The sequence below is a fragment of the Propithecus coquereli genome, unplaced genomic scaffold, assembly GCF_000956105.1.
Source record: "Propithecus coquereli isolate 6110/MARCELLA unplaced genomic scaffold, Pcoq_1.0 Scaffold1, whole genome shotgun sequence".
Lineage (NCBI taxonomy): Eukaryota > Metazoa > Chordata > Mammalia > Primates > Indriidae > Propithecus > Propithecus coquereli.
In genome coordinates this window covers 2,447,448-2,474,684 of record NW_012133857.1, presented here as the reverse complement: position 1 = coordinate 2,474,684, position 27,237 = coordinate 2,447,448, and the positions used below count along the sequence as shown (strand labels likewise).

The 27,237-nt window shown below is 37.6% G+C and overlaps 1 protein-coding gene across 3 annotated transcripts; it reads right to left on the bottom strand.

Moving 5' to 3' along the window:
- Positions 1–692: 692 nt before the first annotated feature.
- EXOG (endo/exonuclease (5'-3'), endonuclease G-like) lies at positions 693–26,730 on the bottom strand. 3 transcript variants are annotated; one of them, XM_012639202.1, is made up of 7 exons: positions 26,564–26,730; positions 26,177–26,336; positions 25,139–25,288; positions 21,814–21,953; positions 19,883–19,959; positions 17,895–18,009; positions 693–1,595 (listed from the first exon to the last, which is right to left on the bottom strand). In XM_012639202.1, exons 3-7 carry the CDS (start codon positions 25,140–25,142, stop codon positions 1,134–1,136), a joined length of 798 nt encoding a protein of 265 aa, XP_012494656.1. In that variant the 5' UTR covers positions 25,143–25,288; positions 26,177–26,336; positions 26,564–26,730; the 3' UTR covers positions 693–1,133. The 3 variants fall into 3 exon arrangements, with proteins under 3 accessions (XP_012494656.1, XP_012494665.1, XP_012494648.1); XM_012639211.1 differs by lacking the exon at positions 26,177–26,336; XM_012639194.1 differs by lacking the exon at positions 26,564–26,730 and having other exon boundaries at positions 26,177–26,552.
- Positions 26,731–27,237: the final 507 nt, after the last annotated feature.

The following is a 27,237-nucleotide window of genomic DNA, read 5'->3' as shown; positions in this document are numbered from 1 at the left end:
GCCCACAGACACCCATGGAAATAGGTATGTATTTCTCAGTCAAAAGCCTGAGTCCATGTCAGGGAAAATTTGAGTCTACCTCAGCTGTCTTTCTTCTCTTAGTCCTATATGCCCCATACCTATCTATATATCTCAGACTTCTTTGGAAAGGTGAACCTTGGCAAGATACTAAGCTCTCTAAGCCTCAGTTTCCTCACAGGCAAAATGGGGATAGTGATATTTACCTCAAAGGGTAATTGTGAGAAAATACACTGAGCCTAGCAGATAGAACAAACTAAGTGAACAGAAACTACAGTTGTTGAGTGCTTCTATATAGACAGAAGTGGAAGGACAGCAGGTTCATAAGAGGAGAGACAAGAAAGAAATATCAGCCAGGTGCAGTGGCTCATGCCTACAATCCTAGCACTCTGGGAGGCTGAGGCAGGACGATCACCTGAGGTCAGGAGTTAGAGACCAGTCTGAGCAAGAGTGAGAGATCCCATCTCTACAAAAAATAAAAAACTTAGCCAGGCATGGTGGCACATGTCTGTAGTCCCAGCTACCCAGGAGGCTGAGGCAGGAGAGTCGCTTGAGCTCAGGAGTTTGAGGTTGCAGTTAACTATGACGACGCCACTGTACTCTAGCCCGGGTGACAAAGCAAGACTGTCTCAAAAAATAAAAAAATAAACAAATATCAGTACAAGTGGACAGACTAACACATAAAGGATTTCTAAAAGCCATCTCCAAGACCAGCTCAGGTCACAGGAGAAAAAAACATGTACAATATTATGTTCCAAGAAGGCTGAGCAGATACATTAAAGACAATGCATGATCTGAAGGCATGAAAGTAAACAGTCACTTCACAAACTTTATATCCAGAAAGATACAAATGCAGTGCCATCTGTGGACACAGTCCTCCTTTTAATTTCACAGATTAGCCCTCCTGCAGGTGTAACAGCTTTCATAACAATAAATTCCCAAGTCAAATAAAATACTGACCAAGAAACTGTAGATCTTTCATCTTTTGGGGTAATTTTTAATTGTAAATTTAGAATTCCATCATTTCCTCTAAGCAATGCCACTAAAATACATTAGCCTGAGGAGGGCATGCCTGTTTCATTGAAGATAATACCACACATCTTCTGAGATTAAAACTAAGCTGGCTTTTTCGTCTGGGTTCCTGACTGCTCCTTAGCTTTCAGTTCTTCTAGTTTCTTCTCATAGCGACTCATGAAGTAATCATCTGGTTCAATCCCTGCATTCCTCAAATTTTCCATGACTTTTTCTAGTCTGAGCACCGATCGGGCTCCCTCAATCTTTCTTGTGCTCAGGTACAGAGTGAACTCCTGGAAATCCAGGAGCTTACAGGTGTCCACAGAGCAGATATTCCTGATATCACTACTTCTATCCAAATGAGGAAAAAACACCAGTCCTGACAACTTCTCCAAGTCCTGGAGGCTCACTTGGAATTCAGTTAACTGGGGTTGGAAGCCAATAGCTTCATTGGGCACCACAAAGGCCCCTAGTGCCAGAGGTTCAGTAGATACTGCGCTTCTGCGGGCCAAGATCACCTTATAAAGGTGTGAGGGGACTGCCACGTTGTCATCACCAATCACCTAAAAACAAAACAGTCATATTAGCAACTCCAATTTGTGTTAGCAATTCCCAAATTTTTCCTAAAAAGACTTAAACATTTCTGAAAATTCAGTTATAAGCCACCCTACCCTATCCCAATGAATTTAAATTCAGTTGCCAAAGATAATAAACCAAAATACAGATTCACAGACAAGATGAGTATCTAACAGGTTAATTCTGATTGCCTCTTTAAAATAATGCCACCCCAAAGAGCAGAGGTCACAGTTTCTGCTCTGTTTGTAGGACAAAGGACAAAGGAATGCCATGAGTGAGTCTTGGTTTTTTAATGGACAAGAAAAGCTGTCATTTTCTCTTTATCTCATAATCAGAATTTCTGGTACTCTAAACATTCAAAGGTCAAAACTGCTAACTTGGGTACTCCCAGCTCTAGAAATAAAAATATGGCCTTAGTTTATCAAATTCACTTAAGGAACTAAACAAATAGCCTTTAGAGAAGCAGCCAGACACCACATTAACATTACTATCTCTGGTATTGACTAGATTGTGGCTCATTTTTTTAATTAAATTGAGTAAATGTAAATGATGTTTGCTCAGAGTTTTATACACTCAGGCTTGCTATCAAACACAGAACTTTTGACTATGTTGTCAAATCACACTTTGGAAAAGTATCCACACAATAAAGAGACCAGAGCCAGGGACAGGCCTAGAAAATATAACTTAGTTGCCTGTGTGGTTTGGCTATATTCATGAAATAACATTATTATGAAACCTTTTCAGATTTCCTTCCAATTGGCTTAAAAGCCTTATCTGTTTTCTGAAAAACTGAATATCCATTTACTTAATGGTCCCCAATAAAATGACATAATCCAATTAAAATATGTGCATGGTATTACTTTCTTTCCCAGGCCCTTCCCTGGTAGAGTAGGTTTTCTTTCCTAATCAGATAGCTGTGCCTGTGGCAGGATTCCTTGTTGAGGCTCCTAAATAAGACAGAGGGATGAGCGCTACAAAGGAGGATTCTTTTCTGCTTTTCCCAAGCTCCTACCTACATGGCACACAGCCTGGGAACTCCACAGCCATCTGCTGTCTGTCACACATGGAGGTCCCACTGCCAAGACCAACTGCAGGACTGCAGGGAAGACCCAAACACAGGAATGACTTCTATAACCAATTGTCTTTGAAGTTACTGAAAGTGATTGGTCAGAATGTGATGTAGAGTAGTCTATGAAACTATACAGTCTACAAGACTAAATCCCCACCCTCACCCCAAAAAGTCATTCATGTACCTGGGAAAATAAACATACTCTTCAAAGCAAAAAAATATACTGAGAGTGAGCCCTATGGAGGTCCACAATTAGCCCACAGATCACCAAGAGATGTTAATTCAACACTGCAACTCAGAGGTCCTGTTCTTGGCACTGCTGGAAGTACAGAAAGGAGTAAGTTTTAAAGTAAATGTAGCTGGTGCCTACTCCCAAGAAACTTATCATCTGGAGGGGGAGCCAATACCCACAGTTTTCACTGCAGGCAGAATGTGGTTAGATGCCAATATAGCACACAAATAGCAGCACTAGAGGGGTTCCAGCGGAAGTGGGGGACCAGAACTGAGGGCACAGCTGCAGCTGGGCCACAGTTCACAAGGGGGGAGAAGTTGAAATGGGCTTCAAGTGTTCCAGGAGCTAGCTGAGGATCCAACACTTAAGCAAATTCTTGGTGCCACCTCGTGGACATTTCCCATCGCTGCAGCACAGTCCGCAGATTCCAACCATTCCCTTGATTATTTTCTCTCCTCATGGACTCCCTGTCTACAAACAAATGGCAATTTCCAAAAATAATTAACTGGTCATGTCCATATGCTGCCAACAAGAGCTTCAAATCAGGCTCACTAAATTCCAGCCAAAAGAAAAGAAGTGTGACATTTTAAGTACCACAGCTTTACTTCACGGAAAGGTATCATTTCTATAGGTTTTTAAAACCTCTCATAATAGCTAAAAAGGACTTCCATTACTACTTTTGAGCAACCTCATGGACATAAAAATTCCTATTAGGAACCACAAGGTGTGATCCTTCTACCCATTACCTTCTCAAAATATTTCAAAAGGGTAAACTACTATCCCTAGAAATAAGGAGAAAATTAAAAACGTTAACCATTCACTATCTCTTCTCTGATTCAGTGTGCTTGGTTCTTAAGAAGCAAACATCTCTAACCTGTCTAAAACAGGGACCAGTCCTTTCTGGAAATTTAGAAAACCCATTGCTTCTTCCTTGAATTTAAGATAATTTTTTTAAAAATTGATCTTAAAATATTTTCAGGCTATCTTCTTCTTTGTATATAATTCAACCTGCGTAATAAATTTTTCTCACTTTGGGGAAAATTGAAAGACTTCCAGAAAATGTTTCTAAACACACCTAGGGGTGCTGAGGCAGAATGGTTCAGTGGATTGAAGCCCAGAGACCTGGTCATTTATAAAATAGGTAATAGCAATACCCATGCTGCCTCTCTCATGAAATTGTTAGGAAGATACATACAATGACACGTTAGTTTAAAAAAAATTTTAAATATGCAAGACTATGTAAAAAGCTATTTCCATAGTGGACATCACTCAAAAGATGGGGACTACAACTGCACTGGGTACAAAAGATGGTTTTGCAGAGGGATAGTGGGGAAACATGGAATCAAGCAGGATTAGACCAGTTGAAAGTCAACAATGGGGTTTCAGGAGAAGAAAGCAAGTTGGACACAAACGACGTCCCAAACAAAGGCTCGAAGGCTTAACAAGAACCTAGTATTTAGTGTTAGTAAATCAGCAACAACCCTTTTTCATGTAAGATTTAGGTATAAAAATCCTTTACAAAGGAAACCCTCACTGTTGTTAAATTACTAAAAAGCACTAAACTCGTGTCAAGATTGTAACAAAAATTGGAAACTGACTGGGAATAACTAGAAAATACAATACATAAGCTGGCACTCGCTCACAACCTGAAGTTAGCTTTCTTATATGCTGGCCTGAGCTTGTTCCTTCGATAAGAAACAGAAATGACAATTTGCCACCAACATCCCATCCCCCCTGGCCCCAGAAGAGACCCACAACAAACAACACCCACACTAAGCCTGCTGTTTTTAATGTCATATATACAGCAATTGTGCCTTAAATTAAATATTAAGTAGTACTCTAAGGAAAAAATATGTACCTGTTAGAATCAGATATATATATTTACGACAAAAAAAGAAATTCCAAAAATAAAACTGCTGGGACACATCAAGAGACTAATAAGCCCTTAAAAAGTCATGCCAATCAAGTGAAAGAAAGAAAGGATGGTAGTTTGATAAATAAGGAATCCATACCTGAGAGGAGAGAAGGAATGAGAAAAGTGAGGGAATCACAAGGTGTAGGAAAGTCAACAAAAATGTGGTTGCCCCTTGTGTTATCTTTAAAGCCTCAGCAATGCTTGGCGGCAGCTCAAACCCTGGAAGACAGTACTTCTCACGCCTGCTCTGGGCCAATGGGTAGAAGCCTATTAAGTCACAGTAAAACAAGTGCCTTCTTCCCAGGCTGTCAATAGTACTTGAAGATTTATGTGGCGGGGTGGGGGGGAGGTTGTAAGGAGACAACCAGTAAAATAATTTACTTTTCATTCAAACAAATAGATATGGAAATGAACAAAAGCTTTCCCTAAATACAAAACATAAGACTTAAAAAAAAAAAAAAGACTCCCTTTTCACTTCAGGTGATGCCTCAAGACTCCCGGGGGCATGTTTTCAATTTCCTCCCACTCTAGGGTTGGTTGGTGGAAGTTTGGAAAGTGCTGCTAGAGAAGGAGAACACAGATTGGCAAATACTTCTAACATTACCAACACCACTGAGTTGTAAAATCTGAAGCTCACTTTCTTGTCAGGTCATTTATAATGTCCAAGCCAGAATCTTCAGGTATGTTTCAATAGTCTGGAATCAGTCTCTTCTTGAAACAGGCACATCAGAGAAAGCACATGGATGACCTCAGCTATAATAAAGGGGGTGATTCTGATTAGAGCTGTCAGATGACTCAAGTATGATAAAATCATCGCTACTAATCTTCCCGTAGGCTCACATTCACTCAAGTTCTATGATGATGTGATCCCTTCCTACATATTCTAACAGACATTTCTGCCTGGCTATAAGGAATCCTCTTCTTGGCCCACTTTCTGTTCTTATTTTTGATTGCTAGCAAATATCACTTGCAACTACTCTCCATCCACACCATCTTTTATTACCTGATGGCCTTAAGCTTTTATATATGAAGAGCACAGAAATCCTTTATTGTAGACTTCTGAGAGCTTCAAAGAACAATGCTATGAATCGTTGGCAATTGTCGGACAGATCCATGTTTGGATCCCCCCTTTGACAATTACTAGCTATATGCCTTGGACTTGACCCCTTAAAGCCTCTATTTCCTTGTCTACAAAGAGGATGACCACTACTTTTTTGTAAGGGCTGAAGTGAAGACTGAATAGATAGCATATATAAAGCTACTTACATACCACCTGACATACACAGCCTTCAATAAATGTCAGTTCATTTGTTTCACTTCCTCCAAAGTAAAAATGCATATATGCTTCATTGCCTAGATAGAAAACTAAATAAACTCTATTTTTATTGGGGACATTCTCTTAAAATAAGGTTCAGAGTATAGTTGTAAACAAGTAGTAAATATTAAATGGCTAGATTGGAGAAATTAAAACACTTGGCAAGCATTCTGAATTGCCATACATAATTACAAGACATTCCTTTGGAAAGAGGAATTCACGATTCAAATTATTTGTTCCTTGGAGGAAGAGACCAGTCTCTAGAGCTGGGCAATGCTATGTCCCCGTTCCCAACAATCATCAAAGGACATCGTTTTACCCATATTTGCTCTATTATGAATTGCCTACTTGTAAGAGGCCCTGTTTGCTAGAGAATAGCCTGAATTTTTTTAGCCTGTCATTCAAGGTTTCTGCCACCAGGCCCCAACCTTTCCTTTTTCTTTTGTATTCTTCCCTATGTGAACGCTCTAACTCACTGTTAGAACATATCCTACCTCTTCCCATCTCTTCACCTTGCCTAGCTTTGCCTGCCATGTCTGTTTTCCTTAACCAAATTCTGCTCAAGTTTATATGTGTGTGTGCATATGCATAAAAATTTTGGCCCAACTAAATTGTTAAAATGGCAAGAATTTCCAGACAATTTTTCCAATTTAATTTACTAACAGACCATATTTCGCTTTCATGCTAATACACTACAGATTTTTAAGTTTAAAATTCTACCTGAAATCAAGTTTGACCTGAAAAATAATGCCAAATCTAACAAAAGCTGTATTATTATAGAGGAAACATTAGTGAAAAACATAAATATATACAAGTAGATCTCACTTTTATATACTTCTGAGAAAAATAAAAAAACTATATGCCTCTCCCTCCTGTCAACATTCAACTTTACATATGCATACGTAACATATACAAACACAGTTAACTGCTTTCTTAATGACCAGGGTCTATAAATCCCCTTCTCAAAATAGAGGAACACAGTAGATGGAGAATAAAGGCCTTCCCAACAGTGAACCACTAAAGGTAACAGAACTTTTGTAGTATGATCTTTGGAACTCTCTCTACCCACTATAAAAGGCTAAAAATAAATGTGGTGAACATACATGACAAGCCAAGCAGCAGAGCAAGCACTCAAGAATCAACCTGTCATCCCGATCTTGGTTTCTAAGTATCCTGCCTACTAAAAGGAACCAGGGCTCCTTGGAAAAATGGCTGATGACAGAGTTTGGCCAAGATAAGCCTGGAACATAGCCTCATGCCAGAAAGTAGGAAATGCTAAAAAATGATGAGGATGCATCAAAAAGACACAGGAAACAACTTGAAGGGGCTCCCACTAGCCAAATCTGGGGTAATTTTGAGCATCAAAATAAATAATCACAGTAAACTGATTATAACTCATTGAATAAAAATAAGACTGTGAGTCTACACTGATAACAAATTAGAAGGAAAAGATCTAATAGTGGAATGTCAACTAATAAATGTAGAAGGAATAAGAATTAGAAAATAATTTAGCAACTATCATAGTAATAATTCAGGCAAGAAACATCAATGGATGTTTCTAAATACTAAAACTATTGGGTGAAAGTTTGAAGCGGAAAAGAATGCTCTCATAGTCTCAAAGTATTTCCACAGATTACTTATAAATTCCAAAAAGGAAAATGCCAAAGAAACCTGCTGGACACCATCTTAACCAAGTAATGACAGTTAATATCATCAATAATAGGACAAACTGACATTATCCACTTCCTTATGTGATACACTGAGAAGGACACAAGATCATTTCTGTGGTATTCTGCCAAAAATATAACTAATCATGAGCAAACAACAGAAAAACCCAAATTGAAGGACATACTATAAAACAACTGGCCTGTACTGTTCAAAAATATCAGAGCCATTAAAGACAAAAGGCTGAATGAGGAACTATTTCAGATTAAAGGAAACTACAGAGACAATGACAACTTAATGCAATGCATGATCCTGGACTGGATCTTGGATCAGAAAAAAAGACTGCACAAAGGATATTATTGGGGCAATTGGTAAAATTTGAATATGGACTATAAATATACAGATAGTATTCCTATGCATTGAATTTCATGAATTTGATAATTATTCTGTAGTTATATAACAGAATAGGAGGAAAGGGACAAGATATCTGCAACTAATTCTCAAATGATTCAGAAAATAATAAAAACAAGTGTATGTATATCTATATGAGGGAAGTATAAATGTGGCAAAACGTTAACTAGTGAATCTAGGTGAAAGATACAAGGGAGTTCTTTGTATTACTCTTACAACGTTTCTATAAATTGAAATTATTTGCAAATAAAACATTAAAAAATATTAACTTACTTTGAAAAAAATTAGTGAGTAGAGATTAAAATGGTTCCCAGTTAAAGAAGGAAACCTGAGCACAGGTTTTTGCTCCTCCCTCCTTCCAATTTAAAAAGTATATCCATAAGAAATGGCAGTAGGCCAGGCACCGGGACTCACACCTGTAATCCTAGCACTCTGGGAGGCCAAGGCAGGAGGACTGCTTGAGCTCAGGAGTTCGAGACCAGCCTGAGTAAGAGCGAGACCCCCATCTCTACTAAAAATAGAAAAATTAGCTGGACATTGTGATGTGAGCCTGTAGTCCCAGCTACTCAGGAGGTTAAGGCAGGAGGACAGCTTGAGCCCAGGAGTTTGAGGTTGCAGTGAGCTATGATGATGCCACTGCACTCTAGCCCGGGTGACAGAGAGGGCAAGACTCTGTCTCAAAAAAAAAAAGAAATGGCAGTAAAGAGATATAAAAAAGAACATATTCACGGAAGTGCTGAGAATGAGCAAGTACCACATTAGTGGACTAAGAATTGTCATGAACTTATGAAAGATGAAAGATGGATGTGATGACATTGTTAAGATAAAACAAAGAGGAAGGAGCCAAATCTTACATTTTTACCACTGCTTAAGTAGTGTTCTAGTGAATAAAGGGTACCAAAATCAAGGTGTTACCTAATGGGTGCGGCGCACACCATCTGGGGTACGGACAGGCTTGAAGCTCTGACGTGGGTGGGGCAAAGGCAATATATGTAACCTAAACATTTGTACCTTCATAATATGCTGAAATTAAAAAAAAAAAATCAAAATGTGTGACTGAAAAATTCATGTGCAAAATTATTATGCAACTAACAGAAGTAGCATAGCTTTGTTCTGCCTCCAGGATGAAGTGAGAAAAACACTCTCTAATAAAGGAATGGTTCTTAAACCTGATGGTATACATAAAACTGCTCTAGAGAGCTTGTCATACATGTAGATTCCTGAGCCCATCTCCAGAGTTTTAGGACATTTTTAAACAAGCAAGGACTCAGAAAATTTACTGTCCATTGATTCTTACAGAAAAAAATTGAGGATATACTCCAACAATGTAAAAAAACAAGAAAAAAAAAAACTAAGAAAAAGGGGGGAGAGAGATTTAAGATAAAGCAGACCCAAGCTAGGAATATAAGGAAAAGAAACAGAATGGCAGATGAACAGCTGACTTAAAACTAAAACAGCTTTCTGAGGTTGCAAATGGTCAGTTCTCAACTGATCATTCCCTCCTTGAAATGCTTTTTTCACTTGGCTTCTGGAACACCACTCTCCCCTGGTTTTTCTCCTACCATAAAGGTTGCTCCTCTGACTCCTACACTGGATCTTCCTCTTCTTGACCTTTAAATGTTAAAGTGCTCCAGGGTTCAGATTTCAATCTGTTTTCTCTTACTTATACTCACTTATAGAATCTCATCATAGGTTTAAACGTGATCTGTGTTCTGACTACTTCCAACCTCTCTGAAATTCAAACTCATATCCTGCCTACAAAACATCTCAAATAATGTCAAATTTACATAGCCAAAACACACCCCCCATTTCTAGCCTCCAAACCTGCTCCGCTCTGGTCTTCATCATCTCATACTTAAACATGTTATTTATCCTTAACACTTTCCCTTTTATTCTACAACCAACCCATCAGCAAGTCCCATCAGTTCTACCTTCAAAGCACATCCTAAATCAGACGATTTCTATCACCACCACCCTATTCAAGTTATTATTTCTCACTTAGACAACTCCATTAGTCTCGGAACTGGTCCTTCTATTTCCACCTATTCTTCTATTCTTCCCAAGCACCCAGGGTGGGCGCGAAAAATGTAAAGCAGATTATGCAATTATCCTGATCAAAACCCTACAAGAGAGGCTCATCTCACTTAATACAATCCAGACTTCTTCCCATTGCCTCCCTCTATGACTTACCTCCTTCTCAAGCTCATTCTGCTCTAGTCACACTGGGCAGAACACCGCTCCTTGAACATGCCAAGCTCAGTCTCATCCCTGTGTCTTGGCCCTTGCTGTTCCCTCTCGCTGAAAGACTCCTCAGATGGCTTGCTCTCTCCTTTCACTTAGGTTTCTGCTCAATCTTGCCTCTCCCTGTCTTTCTTTCCCACCCCCACTACAATCCTTTACCATGCTTTATTTGTCTACATGGCATTTTTTTTTTTTTGCTGTGTATTTCCTCCATAATAATGAGGGCATATTTTGTTTTCCTTGTTTATTGTTTATCATAAGCACCCAGTAGAGCACTAGATACACAGTAGAAGCTTAATAAATATTTGTTGAATAAAAGGAAGAAAAGAAGGAAGGGAAGTCAGGAGAAAACAAGTAATCCAAATTAGAACAGAAAGTCAGGGGGCTCTAAGAATATCAAGAAGAAACTGATTTACCTTTTTAAAAAATAGTATGATAAGGTTATATGATCTAAGTTACCTGAATTAGAAAGTAAAAGCATATACATTTAAAAAAAATAGTAATTATAAGACACTGCCACATTTACCTTCCACTTCTCAGTTTTTCTGTTGTTTGTGATAATACTTATCTCTCAAGTGACACAGACTTAATGATTATAGAATTATATCTACTTCTTTACAAGTCCAAACATACTACTTACACATTCATAAATGCTGGTTATGTATTTAATAGACCTGGGATTATAAAGTCTAAGACCAACAAAGACTAGACTGTAAATGAGTAAAGTGGGCTGGGTGAGGACTATGGTGAACTGAAGAACATGTGCTCAATCAATCGAAGAAGACTGATACTCTCGCCTAGTGAACTGGGGCCTATGGGAGTATATGCCAAGCACGATCAAGTCACCTGATTTTTTTAAAGAGATGCTAAAATCTAGACTTATGTGAAATCTCCCTATTTATTAAATATTACCTACTAATTAGAAAATAACATACTATGTGAGACAAATAAAATACTTCTATGGGCTGGATGTGCCATAGGAGACCTCAGTTTATAATCTCCGCTATAGGCAAGCCTTAGACTAAATTATAGTTAGCAAACATAAGTGTAAATGCTATAAACCTTGACAATATATAAGTGACAAACCAAGAAGTAAAGGCTTAATTACATTATGTAAAGTATATGATGTAAAGTATACCAACAGAAGAACTAAAACTACATGTGTGATTGGCAAACATTGGAACAGTGCAAGGAGTTAAATAAATTTCATACAGATGAATCAGCTGTTAATAACTGACAAATCACAATTAAAATATTTTAGCACCATTATTCTGAGATATAGAAATAACCACCAGAACAACTAAAAAACTGGGGAGTGGGATTGGGAGTGTAAGCAGGAGACTTTACCTTTTCAGCTTGTCTTGTACAATTTGAATTCATTACAATGTCATGTACTTTCACATTCATGTTTTAACATTTTCATTATCATGTACATATAATTGCATAATAAAAGAATTTTAAAGTTTAAAATCAAGGCTTATTAAAAGATAGTCTGGCAATTATAACTTCAATGCCATGAGAAGAAAACAGAATCAAGGCTAAGCCATATTTAATATAAGTATCTAATTTCACAACTTCTAACATAACATGTAATTCATGAAAAATAGTTTCAAAAGCATTATCTCTGTTTAGAAGACTACAAAAATTGTGCTTTAAAGTTAATAAAAAGGCACCTGACCTCTGAGGTTCTATGGACAAGAAAGGAGAAAAAAAAAAAAGAATCTTAGAAATTACAGGTTTATGGGCACATACACCAAAGAATACACAAAACATCCCGATCTTCACTCATAAGTCAGCCTCCAAAGGAATAATAGTAGCTAACATTTACTGAACATTTCTTATGTGCTAGTTACCAAGCAAACAATGATCCTAACAACCCAATCAGGGAAATACTACAATTATCAAAACTGTACAGATGAAACTGAACTTTAAAAAACACAGGCCACCTAGCACTCTGGGAGGCTGAGGCGGGTGGATCGCTCAAGTTCAGGAGTTCAAGACCAGCGTGAGCAAGAGTGAGACCCCGTCTCTACTAAAAAGTAGAAAGAAATTATCTGGACAACTAAAAAAATATATATAGAAAAAATTAGCCGGGCATGGTGGCGCATGCCTGTAGTCCCAGCTACTTGGGAGGCTGAGGCAGGAGGATCGCTTGAGCCCAGGAGTTTGAGGTTGCTGTGAGCTAGGCTGATGCCACGGCACTCTCTCTAGCTCGGGCAACAGAGCAAGACTCTGTCTCAAAAAAAAAAAAAAAAAAAACAAAACCACAGGCCATTTTCCCAGGACCACATGCAAGTAAGTATTAAAGCAAAGATACAAGGCCAGACATGACATGAAATACATGCTGCTTTTAATGACTATAACCACCCTGCCCTACCCACTATTCCAAGGTAAAGGGGTAAAATCCAAGTTTCTCCTGTGGCCTGCTACTGGTGGGGCCCTTTTGGAGGTGGGGCCCTTTTGGAACTTCCTTACTAATTCAAATACCTTGTCCCATGCTTTGATAAGAGGAGACATGTCAAATTAATATCCTTTATAATTTAGTCCAAACTGTACTTTATCTTGCAGATACTATCTGAACTTCTTTGATATGGGATGATGCACATTCCCTAATTTCAGTATAAATGGAGTTTCCTTTTCTGTTCTTTTGATGTAATTCATTTTTGATGGTTCTGAGGATGAGGAAAAGTAAAACTATATACTTTCTCTGTCATGATTTCTAGACTCCAGATAGACTGGTAGCCAACAGAACAGGAGGCAGAGAAACTTACTGGAGGCCTTTCCAATACTTGCAGGTGTTTAGAGCTTCAGTAAAGTCTAAGTAATTGTTATTAAGAAAGAGAATTAATAAAATTTGCTGACTCTAAGAAATTAAGAGTGACAGATGTCTGCCAGGATGTGAAATACAGGAAAGAAGGGAGAAAGTAATCAAGAATGTAACCAAGGTTAGGGCATGTCATTTACAATTCTGTATACCTTCCTCCCACATAACAGGTACTCAAAGATTTGCTGCATTAAAGATCTGCCAGTGTGAGCATGGATAAGTATTATAAATTAATAGAGACATGGAAAAGTAATGATATGGGATTAGAGGCCCAGAATCTGAAAAAAAGGACCTAACACCATTAAGGCTTTAAAATAAAAACAAAAAACAAGACTATTACTCAAAGTATACCAGGAAGCTGATCTCCACTGACCTCACACATTTGATCACTGTGGTACTAAATAGGGTGAGGAGAGCTGATAGGTCTCTTGAAACTCTGCTTAAGGCTACCTAAGCATGTCTGTGTAGTATTCACTCCTAAACTATTATATTTAGGAGAACCAAGTTAAGTCTTTTTAGTATATATGTATGCATGTATTTATTTACTTACACACTTACTTACTTATTTATTTAGAGATGGAGTCTTGCTTAGTCACCCAAGCTAAAGTGCAGTGGTGCAATCAGCACACTGCAGCCTCAAACTCCTGGCCTCAAGCGATCCTCCCACCTAAGTGGAATCCCAGGTGCTCAGTGCCCAGCTCAGTGGTTATCTTTATATAGTTCAGTGTAATAAGAATTCTGATACAGAAAAGATATATATTAATATATATCTTTATATATATACTTATTTTAATATACAGATTTTTTTAATTCTGACTTAAGTACAAACTTAGAATTTACAAGAACAGCACAAAGAAAACTCCTTCCTATATAACCTTCACCCAGATTCACCAATTGTTAACATTTTGCTCCATTTGCTTTATCTCTCTTTCTCTATTTTCCATAAACTTTTTGGGATAGACACACCCTTTTACTCCTAAACATTAATACTTCAGGATGTATTTCCTAAAAGCAAAGATATTCACTAAATCACAGAACAATTATCAAGATTAGGGAACTTAATATTGATAAAATACAATTATCTAATCTCTAGACCTCAAATGTTGCCCATTCTCCCAATAATGTCCTTTTTGGCAACTTTTGTTTCTCTGGTCTAGGATCTGATCTAAGATCACACTACACATTTTGTTCTCATGACTCTTTAGTATCCATTAATCTGGAACAGTCAGATTTTCAGCTTTTCTCTTTTATGATACCAACACTTCTGTAAAGTACAAATCAGCTGTTTAACAGAATGTCCTTCAATTGGGGTTTGCCTGACATTTCTGCATGATGAAATTCAATGTTATGCTTTTTTGGCAGAAATGTCACAGAAATAATACTTTATCCTTCTCAGTGCATCACACCAGAAAGTACAGTGTGTCGGTAAGTCTCATTACTGGCAATATTAATTTGATCACTTGGGTAAAGGGGTGTTTCTCTATGGTAAAGTTATCATTTCCCACTGTATGATTACTAAATAATTTATGGGAGATATTTTAGACTATATAAATGCCCCCCTCATAAAACTTTCACTCACTAATAATTTTAGCATCCACTGATGATTCTTGCCTGAATCACTTATCTCCATGATGGCTGCGGAATGATTTTTATAACTCTTTCTACATTGCAAATTTATTAATTGGCATTCTACGGTTAAGCAGAAGCTTTTCTTTACACCCCATGTATTTACTTGTTTATTAAGAATATGGATTCCTATTTAATTCAATAGGTTTATAATCCATTTTATTTTGATATTCGATAGTCCCAGATATGGTAAGTGGGAGCTCCTTCAAGCTGATTCATGTCTTTCTGACATGTCCCCACCATTCATCTGAGCACTTCCTTGCTTTCTGGCACAAAATATTCCTTTGTGTACTTTCCCTGTACCACCCCTGGAATCAACCATTTCTCTAAGTGCTTGGTCCTTTTCGCAGGAGAAATCAAGATCTGATCTCACTGGTAATGGCATATTACTGCTTCTAGGCCCTTTCAGCAGGAAGAGCTAGGAGATGTGCAATATTAATATTTCCATATATTTTTACAACTTACATTCAGCTTAAGAAAAATAATATATTTTCCACTACAGCATTTAGGCAACATATACTCAACAGAAACATCCATATAAAAAATTGTATAGGGAAATGCTCTTAATTATTGGTTGATTTTTCCCTTTAAACTTTGTATAAATTTTTCTTCTACTATACAGTAAGCTAGCAATATAAATCTTACAATTTTATGGAAACAAAGCACACATAAAACTGTAATTTGATCATTTCAGGTTTATCAGTCAAAACTAGAAGAACCTCTTTTCCAGTGAAAAGAGCAAAGAGGATTTAACAAAGTCCAAGAATAATTAATACTTGAAAAATAAGAGAATACAGAAAGCTTTAAGCCATTTTTTTCTTCTAAGACTATAAAAAAAAATACTAAAATTAAAACTAGCTAAGTTGATCAGAGATAGATTAACCTGAGAGGAGAGAAATTAAAATTAATTAATTTAAAATACTAATTCTTTAGCCCTCTTTCACTGCCATAAGAACTATTGGAATTCTCCAATGGTGTGAGAATCCTCGAAAATGACCATTCTACCATCTCCACCCAACAAATAGAGGCAGCTGGATTGATAATTTTGTATGAGAAAAAGGAAAGTGGGCTATTCACCGGGACCTAGACAAATGCGTGGATGCTTACACATCACTGCACATCTGATCGAGACAGGCTGATAATAAGGAAGTGAAGAGGGAATATACTCTGAGGTTTTTGGGTTTTTTTTAACCTAATTCTCTTTCTCAGGTTTATTCAATTTTATCACAGATTCTCTTAAGTAATCATTTAACCTAACCAGCATTTTTTAAATACCTACTTTATTCCCAGAGCTAAGGTAGGTATTCCCTCCAAATATACCTCCTCTTTGGCTTTACCAGCAAGTCCTCCAGTCCCTCTCTTTTTACTTACTTAATCACCTCTTCCCCTTCAGGCCACCTTGTTCCCTACCCTATGTAGACCTCACAGTATCATCTAGCATTTCAGCCACCATCTTGGCAGAATCCTCAGGATATTTCTGCAGGATGAGTTTCAATGTTATGTTTTCTTGGCAGAACACTTGCCCTTCAGGTATATTATTCTGTAAACTGCTGATATGGAAGGCTGGCCTAAGAATTCCACAGCAACATTAGATATCTGAAGCTCTCACACCACCAGTTATACTCTCGTATCTTTAATCTCCCTTTCCTTCAGTTTATAAAAGTGCTCAAGTATCTTGCATGTAAAAAAAAACTCCATCTTTTTTTTTTTTTTTTTTTGAGACAGAGTCTCACTCTGTTGCCCTGGCTAGAGTGAGTGCCGTGCGTTAGCCTAGCTCACAGCAACCTCAAACTCCTGGGCTCAAGCGATCCTACTGCCTCAGCCTTCAGAGTAGCTGGGACGACAGGCATGCGCCACCATGCCTGGCTAATTTTTTTCTATATATTTTTAGTTGTCCGATTAATTTCTTTCTATTTTTAGTAGAGACGAGGTCTCACTCTTGCTCAGGCTGGTCTCGAACTCCTGAGCTCAAACAATCCGCCCGCCTCGGCCTCCCAGAGAGCTAGGATTACAGGCGTGAGCCACCGCGCCTGGCCAAAACTCCATCTTTTAAAAACTCAAAGTTTCTAAAAGAAAAGCTTTTCCTTCCATTTATTCAACTCATTGCAATCTGGTTGTTATCCTGGAACTTTTCTCTCTTCCTCCTCCAAAAGGTTAATTCATGGTTACTCTAGACTTTATTTCTCTATTTTCCTCACTCCAACTGCTTGAGGTCAGCCCCTTATCTGTTCTCATAAAGACTACTGCAGTAATGCCCTAACTCATTTCCTTGCCTCTAATCTTTCCTTCAAAAGTCCCCCTTCTTACCTACCTCTCTAAACACTGCTGCCAGAATCCTCTTTACAAAACCCAAAACAAATCACATTTTCCCATGCTTAAAACAAATCTATGACTTCTCAGTGTCTAAAAATTAAAACCCAAGTCTTTATCATGGAATAGCAAGTCATCTATTATCTGGCCCTCATCCACCTGTTTTTGTAGAAATCTTCACCCTGTTGAGCCACCCATACTTTTTTGTACCATAAGCTCTAGTCTCCACGAATAAATAAATACATAAATTGTAGAACCGTGCTATTGACCACAAATGCCCCGTGCTCATACCAACCCATCTTCTGGAATTCCCATGCTCCCCCCTTCTGATTCAGTCTACTCTTAATACTTATCTGTCAAGATCTAGCTCAAGTATCTCTTGCTGTTAAGCCTTCCTGAACCACCCAAGTAGAGTCTGTCAGTCCTTTTGTGACACCATTTGGTCTACATATCCCTAATATCACTTTAATGAAATTAATTGTTAACGTCTGCCTCTCTTTCTAAATTGCAAGCTCCTTGAAGTCAATAGTTTTTTATCCATCACTATATCCTCTATGCCTATCACCCCAATAGGTGTTCAAATAAACATTGTTGAATAAATGAAATTAAAAAGTAGAATAGAGAATGAGATGATTTCATACAAATAACATAAACCTGAATGTTAAAAAATATCCCTACCTGGTAACTAACTGTTTTCTTTCCATCACTTCTAGTCTGAGGTAAGGTCAAAGGTCCAGATACTACCCAAACATCTTCAAACCTCTCTGTCAGTTCTCGACAGTACATTTCTATTCTGAAAAACAAAGCAAAAAATGTATGATATTCTCACAGGCATACATATAGAAAAGCAGCAAATCCTATCAGTTCCTAGGAAAGACACTAAGAATACTGCATTTGAGAAATTATCTTAAGTGAGAACATGGCACAAGACATTATAAGCATATAAGCAATGATTTTCACAAAGTTTATTGCACAAAAAAACTTAAAAATCACACACATTAGCACAATTATCTATATTTTTTTGTGTGTACTCAGTGTACATTTTAGAACTAAAATTTTGTTAATTCAGCACATTTTTCTATGCCATAGTTCTTAAATAAATGTTTTTCAACAATTACATATCATGCCAATGAGTTGACATACCTTATTTATTTAACCATTCCTACTGCAGGACAATTGCGTTTATCTAAACATTTCGTATATAATACAACATTGTAGTAATTCCTTAGGATAAATTTCAAGTGCCAGAATTTCTGCATATTTTAATAACTCTTGATCATATGTAAAACCAACACTTTTAATAGGGTTGTACCAATTTACTCTATAAGCTCCAAAACATGACAAAGTAGTTTCACAACAATCTTTATACTAGGATTTATCATTTAAAAACTGTTTATGTGAATTTACCAGAAAAAAAATGGCATGTAGTTTTAACATGCACTTTCTTATACTACAGGTGGAAGAGATTTCAATGAGATAACAATGCATGTCATCATCCTTGGTTTCTTACCTGAAAAGTAAAATCGAATTTTTTTTATAGCATATATGCCCAATTACAAGGTAAAGTTTTACTATCAAAAACTTATCCCTTGGGGAAAAGAAAATGTTAAATGCTTCCACAGATACGCAATCAGCAAATCCAGAATATGGGAAGGAAACTCTACAGAAAACACATCACAGATCTTTAACAAATAATTTGCAAGGAAAAAAAAGAGAAACGGAAAACTACAGATTAAAAGGGACTAAAGAGATATATCAATTAAATCTATGTATGGATCTTGTTTGAATCCTGATTCAAACCTACCGACCTAAATAAATAAATAAATACATACATACAGATAATCAGGGAAATGTGAACACTGATTGTAAAATTGGTAATAAGGAATTACAGATAAAGTTTTTAGGGGCACAAATAGCACTTACATTATATTTTTAAAAAATCCTTATCTTCTAAAAATACATAATGAAATATTGATGGATAAAATATCTGTGATCTGCTCAAAATAATCTGGGTCGGGGGAAGCAAAGGTATGTGGATTAAACAATTGTGTCCATGACTGGTAACTGCTGAAGTCTTTACTTAGTGTGGGGTGCTCACTTACTTTAAACCACAAAGTACTATATGGAGGAAAAAAAATAGCCTGAAACAACCTCAAACAGTTCTAGTTTTAGATGCTTAAAGAGACCACCTGACAGAACTTGTTAACAGTGTCAGAAAAAATGCAGAAGGCCTAGATGATTTTATAGTTAGGTTCTATCTAAAACTGGTCAGTGGTTAAGTTAAACTGTATCACAACTTTAAAAAAAAAAAAAAGCTCAGGAACACTGAAATACAAGCAAAAAAATAGTGTCCTCTGAACACACTCAAGAAAGATGTTACTGTCTCCATTTTTAGCAGGAATATTATTTTGAGTAGTTTCTCTCAAAACTTGACTTTTGAACAGGGGCAAAGATGATCAAAAAGGCGGCTATGTTTTGAAGTCTGTTCTTCCACAGAAGAATGTACTCCCAAAATACAGCAAAGAAAACTGGTCCAAAGTACTTACTTTCAGAGGGTTAGCTTTTGAAAAACAAAGACAGAAAGAATTAATAGACACATTAGTAAATTCTCCTGTCACATCATTCACTTTCCACAGAATCATATTTTAAAAACTCTCACCCCTCACCTGTTCCAATATCCAGAATTATTATCAAAATCCTGAGGTACAATATTAGAAAGGTAAAAGGTTTCAGCCATGGCTTTCTGTGAAAAGAAAGAAAAATAATAACTTGCACTGAAATGCCTTCTCCTTTAAAAAATACTTTACAAAGCAGACACACAAAACCAGTTCCTTATACATTAGCTCTAGAGACAATTAGTGACTACTTATTTATATAAATCAAAGCAACAGCCATTCCAGGACAGAAAGCTCTTATGATGATTATTCAAAATAAGGACTATAACAAAGTAGTTTGATGTGCTTACCTTCATCATTTATAAAATCCAAACCTATAACATAAATTTTAAGAACTAGGTTTCTAATATAAAGCTTAAGGGTAATTTTTGATTTGAAGCCACTGGCAAAGAGTTTCTCAACAAAGGTCAACTCTCAGAAATTTTTAGTTAAGTAGTACAGTACAAACGTACTAGTTCAAAAGTGTCAGAGAAAAATGTCTTGTCCTTCTGAATATGTGACCACTATGTATTAATTCACTTCATACCTCTGACCCTCATATGCAAGGCTCTTTTCATTGATCTACACTAACTGCCAATGCCACAATTACCTTCTCTTCAAGCAGTTGGCTCTCAATCTTGGGTGCACACTGGAATAACCTAGGGAGCTTTAAAAATATTGACGTCTGGGTCCCTTCCCTGAGAGTTTGTGATTTAATAAGTTTGGAGTACAAGTCCAGGTATCAGGATTTTTGAAAACTTCCCCAGGTGATTATAATGAATGAGTATCCAAGGTCGAGAACCACTGTCTTAATGATGATGATAACCACCATAGTTCACATAATAAATGTCAATGTTGTGAAAAATACTCCTCCCCCTTTTGGACAAGGAAATCACTCTAGATTAAAGGAAATTAACGAGATGTGACAACTAAATGTAAAGTGCAATTCGTAATTGGATACTGGATCAAAAAAAGCTGTAAAGGATATAATTGAGACAATTTGGAAAATCTGAATATAAATTGTATTTTAGGTAATATTAATGCACAAATATAAAAAAATACATTTGTATATACTTTCTGCTATGATACTCTTACACACAAATGATACTCATATATATAAATATCCTCGTTCTTAGATGATACATGCTCCTGTGCAATCTATTTAGGGATAAAGTGTTGTATGTCTGCAACTTTCTTCTGGTTATTTTAAAATATACACATGTATATATAAAGTAAATGTATCAAAATGCATTTGCTGTGTTATTTTTCAACTTTTCTACAAGTTTCAACAAATTTTCTACAACTTTTGAAGTTTTTCTTTAAATTATTTTTCTTTTTTCTTTTTTTTGAGACAGAGTCTCACTCTGTTGCCCAGGCTAGAGTGCCATGGCGTCAGCCTAGCTCACAGCAACCTCAAACTCCTGGGCTCAAGCGATCCCACTGCCTCAGCCTCCCAAGTAGCTGGGACTACAGGCATGCGCCACCATGCCTGGCTAATTTTATATATATATATATATTTTTAGTTGTCCAGCTAATTTCTTTCTATTTTTTTAGTAGAGACGGGGTCTTGCTCTTGCTCAGGCTGGTATCGAACTCCTGAGCTCAAATGATCTGCCCGCCTGGGCCTCCCAGAGTGCTAGGATTACAGGCGTGAGCCACCACGACTGGCCTACAAATTTTGAAGTTTTTCAAAATAAAAATGAGTAGCTTCAGCTCTCAGTGGCTTTCCTGTTCCCTTTTTATAGCATTTATTTTTCATCATTCAACCTGTTTAAAAGTCTTGACATCTGAAAAAGAGAATTAAAGTCAGCAAAAAAACAAGAAAATAAGAGTATGGAAATTCTCAAGTTTTAAGGTTTGGCTCCTAGATTTTCAATCTCCAAGTCCTACTATACACATACCATCAGCCCAATATTCCCATTCTTCCCCCAAAATATGCCTACACTTGAAAATTTGTTATTTCCCGCTGGAGCCATGTGTCCTCGTGACCACCCACTTCCAACATAGTCCTCATTGAAGGCACTGAAGATTGGAGGGATGTTAGGATCAGGCTTGAATTTACAATGTTTTCTGTCTGCGTCACCTGAAAGAAAACACACAAAATGAGCAAGTCATCAGTGGATAAAACGATTTTCTAAGCAAGGCAAGGTGGTTGCTACTGGCTTTCTCTGCAAGCAGCAAGTATTAGGGAGCGCATGCATGTCTCAAGTTCCTCAAATAGTTCACATATTTCATCTGAATTTGGAAAGTACTGGTTTAGGAAAGAATGCTTTTCATTCAGTACAGCTATCTCATATAATTTTGATTCTGGTCTTTCCAGTTAAAGAAAAACTCCTCTGGATAATATTTAAGTAAAAACAATGACCAATCAAATAGATAAGCTGTATAAAAACCTTGGCTACTAGATAAACTCATGTTAAAAAGACACCCATGCATCATATTGTACAATTATATTTTGACAAGTTTATGTGTATTGAAATAATGGATAAATATATAGAGACATAAAATAATTTGTTCTGAGCAAGTACAGCCTGGAGGATGGGGAGAGGGGTGTCTCTGATATCTTGCTTACTACCTCTTAAGCCATGACAAAATAAACATTTAAGTTATGAGCTCCACCCAGAAATTCCTAAAACAGGGTATCTGAGTACCACATGGGAGAAAAAAAAAATATCTCAGTTTTTACTTATTTTCTGATACCTCCAGAATGGTTCGCCACAGAGGACATCAGCAAATCTGAACACTACATTTTCCACTATCATTAGGTTAAACTACGAAAGTTACGAAGAGAAATGAAACACTGCTACTCAAAGAAGTATAACATGGAGATCAATGAAACTAATTATTCCAATGTGATTTCATTCAGCCAAGAAAAGTTTAAAGCTATCAGATTCCAAGGTTCAGAGTAAGGTAATCAAACTAAGCCTTTTAGAATCACTTCATGAAGAAAAAAATAACTGCTAATACAGAAGAATTATCATTAGCATACTTTTAAGTGCCATTACCATTGGAATCACTTCTTTGTATGCCCAGTTATCACTGCCTGGTGCCCACCGCCCTTAAAAACCATTTAAGGAATTTCCAAAGGCCTAAGAAGATGATGCCTTCCTTGTGAAAAGATGTAAATTTACTTCTGTTGGGCAATCAGCAGCTTACCAGTGGAGAATCTTATTAAACCAAGCCCAGGGATTAAGGATCTATACTTGATGCATGGATTTGGCTTCAAGTCTGCATTGTAGCCAGTTTGTGGCCTCAGCTTCTTTGGGACAAGCTTTTTATTTTCCTTTTGACCCTTCCCTGCTCTGTGCCAAGACAACCTTCCATTTACAGCGGGCAGGCATAGGTTAGTTCCTCCTTTCTGAGAGTGTAGCCTTTTGGAGTTCTAGGTTAATGTGGGGAGGGTCTCCTATAAGAAAAACTACCTTGAGTGAGCCCTAGGCCTTTCCTTCAATCTTCCTCACCCTATTAGGCAGTGAAATCAAAGGCAAATGTCATTTTGGTTTGCCAGGATTGCCTTACCTCTATGGATTCCAGTTTTCCCTCAAATACTGGTCTGGCAATTCTCCATTATCCTATTGGCTCTTCATTTTTCTTAAGTGATTTTTAAAAATTATATTTTTTGTATACTGTTAATAACATTTCCTGCTGTTTTGAGCAGTAGTGTTAGTCTGAATAACTTAGTCCATCATTACTGAAAACAGAAGACCCTTTACACTAAAATCAAGTAAAATACGGGTATATTGCTCCCTATTTTCAAATATTAATTGGCTCTATTTTACTGCCCCAAAATTACTCAGCTCACAGGATTTACAATATGAAATGTACTGCTCTTCTTATATGCTTCTGAAAATGATAACTTAATAGAAAGACAAAATTTAGTAAAATTGGAATTCTTTTTATCTTGGGAACATTTTTACGTTAAATTTATTAGGCTTGAGACTAAATCAGTTTCTTTTGATGTAAATTTATAATCAACTTTCAACTGCTGTGATAAAGTTTTCACCTACATCAGTTTCCCTCTAACAGCAAGTATATTCCAAGCCTCCTACTATTCTGCTAGTTGTTGTGTACTCTAGAATGGCACACACTAATTTTAACATCAGCATTTTAATATTCATAGAAATAGCACACATTTTAAAGCAAAGGAAGAGTATGTGGACCACACATCAAATTAAAAGGCAAATAACAAAATAGTAATAAAACAATGACAAAAGATATTATACTTAATATATAAAAGAGCCCCTACAAATCAAAAAAGAATATCCCAACTGAAAACGGGTGAAGAGTAATTTACAAAGGAAGAATAATTCACAAAATGTTAACCCTCACTGATAATCAATAAACACAAGTGAAATCAGCTATTAAATTGGTAAAGCTCAATACACATGCTCACCATGTGTAAGGGTTGGGAGACAGAACAAACAGTGATGGTGAGTGTGTAAAATAGAAGAATCTACCTAGAAACCAGTTTGACATTAGTTATCAAGATCTGATCATCTTAATTATAGTAACCTACCAAGACATAAGGACACACAAACAGATTTACACACCTGCCTATCTCTCCAGCCTCATTTCACATCAAATTCTCCCTCACTCCAGCCACTCTGGTCTTCTTTTAGTTCCCTAAAAGAACAAAACTCTTCTCCACATTGGGGCCTTCAAGGATGTAACTGTGCTTTCTATCTAGAATGCCCATGCGTAGGTAACGTACATTCACCCTTCAGTCCACTTTCCCAGAGAAGCCTCACTAATCAATGTCAGGTTCTCATGTTACAATCTCTCCTCACACTCTTTATGGTTCCTTAATTATACTATCCTAACTTAGTGTCACTTCCTTCTGAAAAGTTATTCTCAGTTATAATTATACATTCATAATTATTTATTTGATAGGTTAACCCACTCCCCCAACTGAAAGTGCCATTGGGGTAGAGACCATCTACTCTGGTCACTGATATATCTCCAAGGCTTAGCACAGTGCCAGACACATAACAGGCACTTACAACGATAGGCTTCCTGCAGCAATATTCATGACAAAGCCTCCAAAGTCATGTGTCAAGACATGGATCTGCTCAGCCCTGAGACAGCTGGGAAGAGTGTGGGGCTTCCTGGCTGCCAAGCAGGGTTCACTTAACCAGTGAGCTATACAAATATCATTTTCTACATGTACTATTATGTGAAAAAGGTTAAGAATATTATCAATAATCCTTCCTGTTTTAAATTTGTAAACATCTTTCATTGATATCTTTACTTTTTTTTCCAGCCACCTACCCATTATCTTGCTTTTGGAAATATGTTCAAGAACCCATCTAGGCACCCGCTTTGCCTGATCATAAGACAAGGCATGATTAGTGTAACACCTTGTCTCTGTTCCAGTTAAAGGGAATCCAAATTGTCCCAAGAGAGCATTTTCCGCAGATCCTAAAAATGAAAAAAAGGGGGGGGGGGAGACAAAAACCAACAAATAATTAGTGGCTCTTATTAAGAACAAAAGATTATAAGGAAAAGGAGAGGGGTGAGATTTATAAAGGGCTGGCTCCGAAGTCTAATCAACCGGGAGATCTCATTTTTGCAGTTACTTACAAGACAAAGAAAATAGGCAGCAGGCAAAGTATTGATTTTGCATATAATCAGTTGTATAGTTATATCGAGATAAGCAGCAGTTACTGCATTAACTTTTAAATAAGAATCTGATCTTATTGATCTTTAACATCAAATTTCCAAATCTCTGCTCCACAAAAAACTATTTTTTTGCAACACTCAAAGGAAAAACTCATGTCATTACCAGCAATTAGTCATTGACAGGATGGAATGCGAAAGATCCTACCTACTTATTACGGTTTAAGAGTTAAGTGTGAGGACAAAAGCACAGACTTAGTTTTAGTTTTTTAAAAGACCATCGTTAACACTCTTCAAGTTTCCAGTACTGAAGCAGTGAGGCGTGCGCTATAGCAAGACTGGTACTGTTTTTCCTATTTGGAGAAACTAAGCACACGCTTAACAGTGAGTCAGTTTCAAGACAACTCTGTCTTGATGCCTTGTCAAATCCTCAACCACCAGACTGTCTTGCTAAATGCCAAAAATCAAAAGGAGCAAGTTAAATTAGCATGTCGGGGGAAAGTGCAAGAAACGAGCATGTGTTCATTTTTTTTGGAGGGGGGAATCAAACAAAAGGTACCCATGGTAACATGAGGATTTACATTCTTCGAAGAAAGGACAGCAGGTAGTCTTCAACTGAACAACGACAAAATAAGGGCAGTTAACTAATCTACTAAAACTGTGTTAATTTATTCCTTCATCCACACTTACCGAATGCCAATTACATACCAGGAACTGTGCTGGTTACATGATGGAGAACAAAACATACATAGTCCCAACTCTTACGGAGCTGACAATTTAGTGGCGGATACACATTAAAACATACATATCGTGATGAATAATCTGGGAGGAAACGCGGGGATGGAGGTATCTGTGGAGAAAACGAAGATCCCTAGGGAAAGGAAGGACACGAGGGAGGCAGGCGAGACGCCAGGTAGGGAAGGGAGGCCGAGCCGGGAGAACGGACAGACAGGAAACCAAAGGCTGGGCTCGGGGCCCCGCCAATGGTAAAAGCTGCGCGTCAAGGATGGCGATTCACGCCCCAGTCCCGGCCCGAAAACCTGGGCCAGGGAGGGGAGAATGGGCTCACAGACTTACCGTCCTGTTCCCTCACGGCCAACGCTGCCTCAGCACTCCGACTCCAGAAGAACTGCAAAGCAGTGAGCCCGGCTCCAGCGGCTCCCACTACAGCCCCGGCCACAAAGCCACTCAGAAAACGCCGGGAACCTTTGAGGCGGGAAGCAAGACTTTCGGTAGCCATCTTAACTGAGACAGCGGCCTTTGACCATAACGCATGCGCACACAGCGTCTAAAGCCCAAAAGCCAATCGCAACCGCGGGACTAAGATACGCATGCGCGACCTGGAGTTGCCTGGTACTGAGCCTCTCAGGAGATGCGAGACCCCGCGCGTTGGTACGCCCTCCCAACTGAGGGCCTCGCGCGCCCCCTGGTGACAAACTTGGAGACCCTGGCGCACTTCCTGCCCTCCATCCTTGGGCCACTGGACGGGGTGATGAGTGGGGGGTATGATGACTTCAGTGAGGGCTTAGTGGTGTGCATATACAGTCCTGAGAAGAAAATGCCTTTAGTCCTATTTAATAGGTGAGTAAACACTTGCACATGGTTACACTAAGGGCCGAGATTACAACTTAGGTCTGATTTCAAAACCTGTGCCACAAAAAAAAAAAAAAAACCTGTGCCACATTGGATGTCTTCATGTCACCTGGTTTCAAAATGTCATTGTATACAAATCATAATTTCTAAAAATAGCT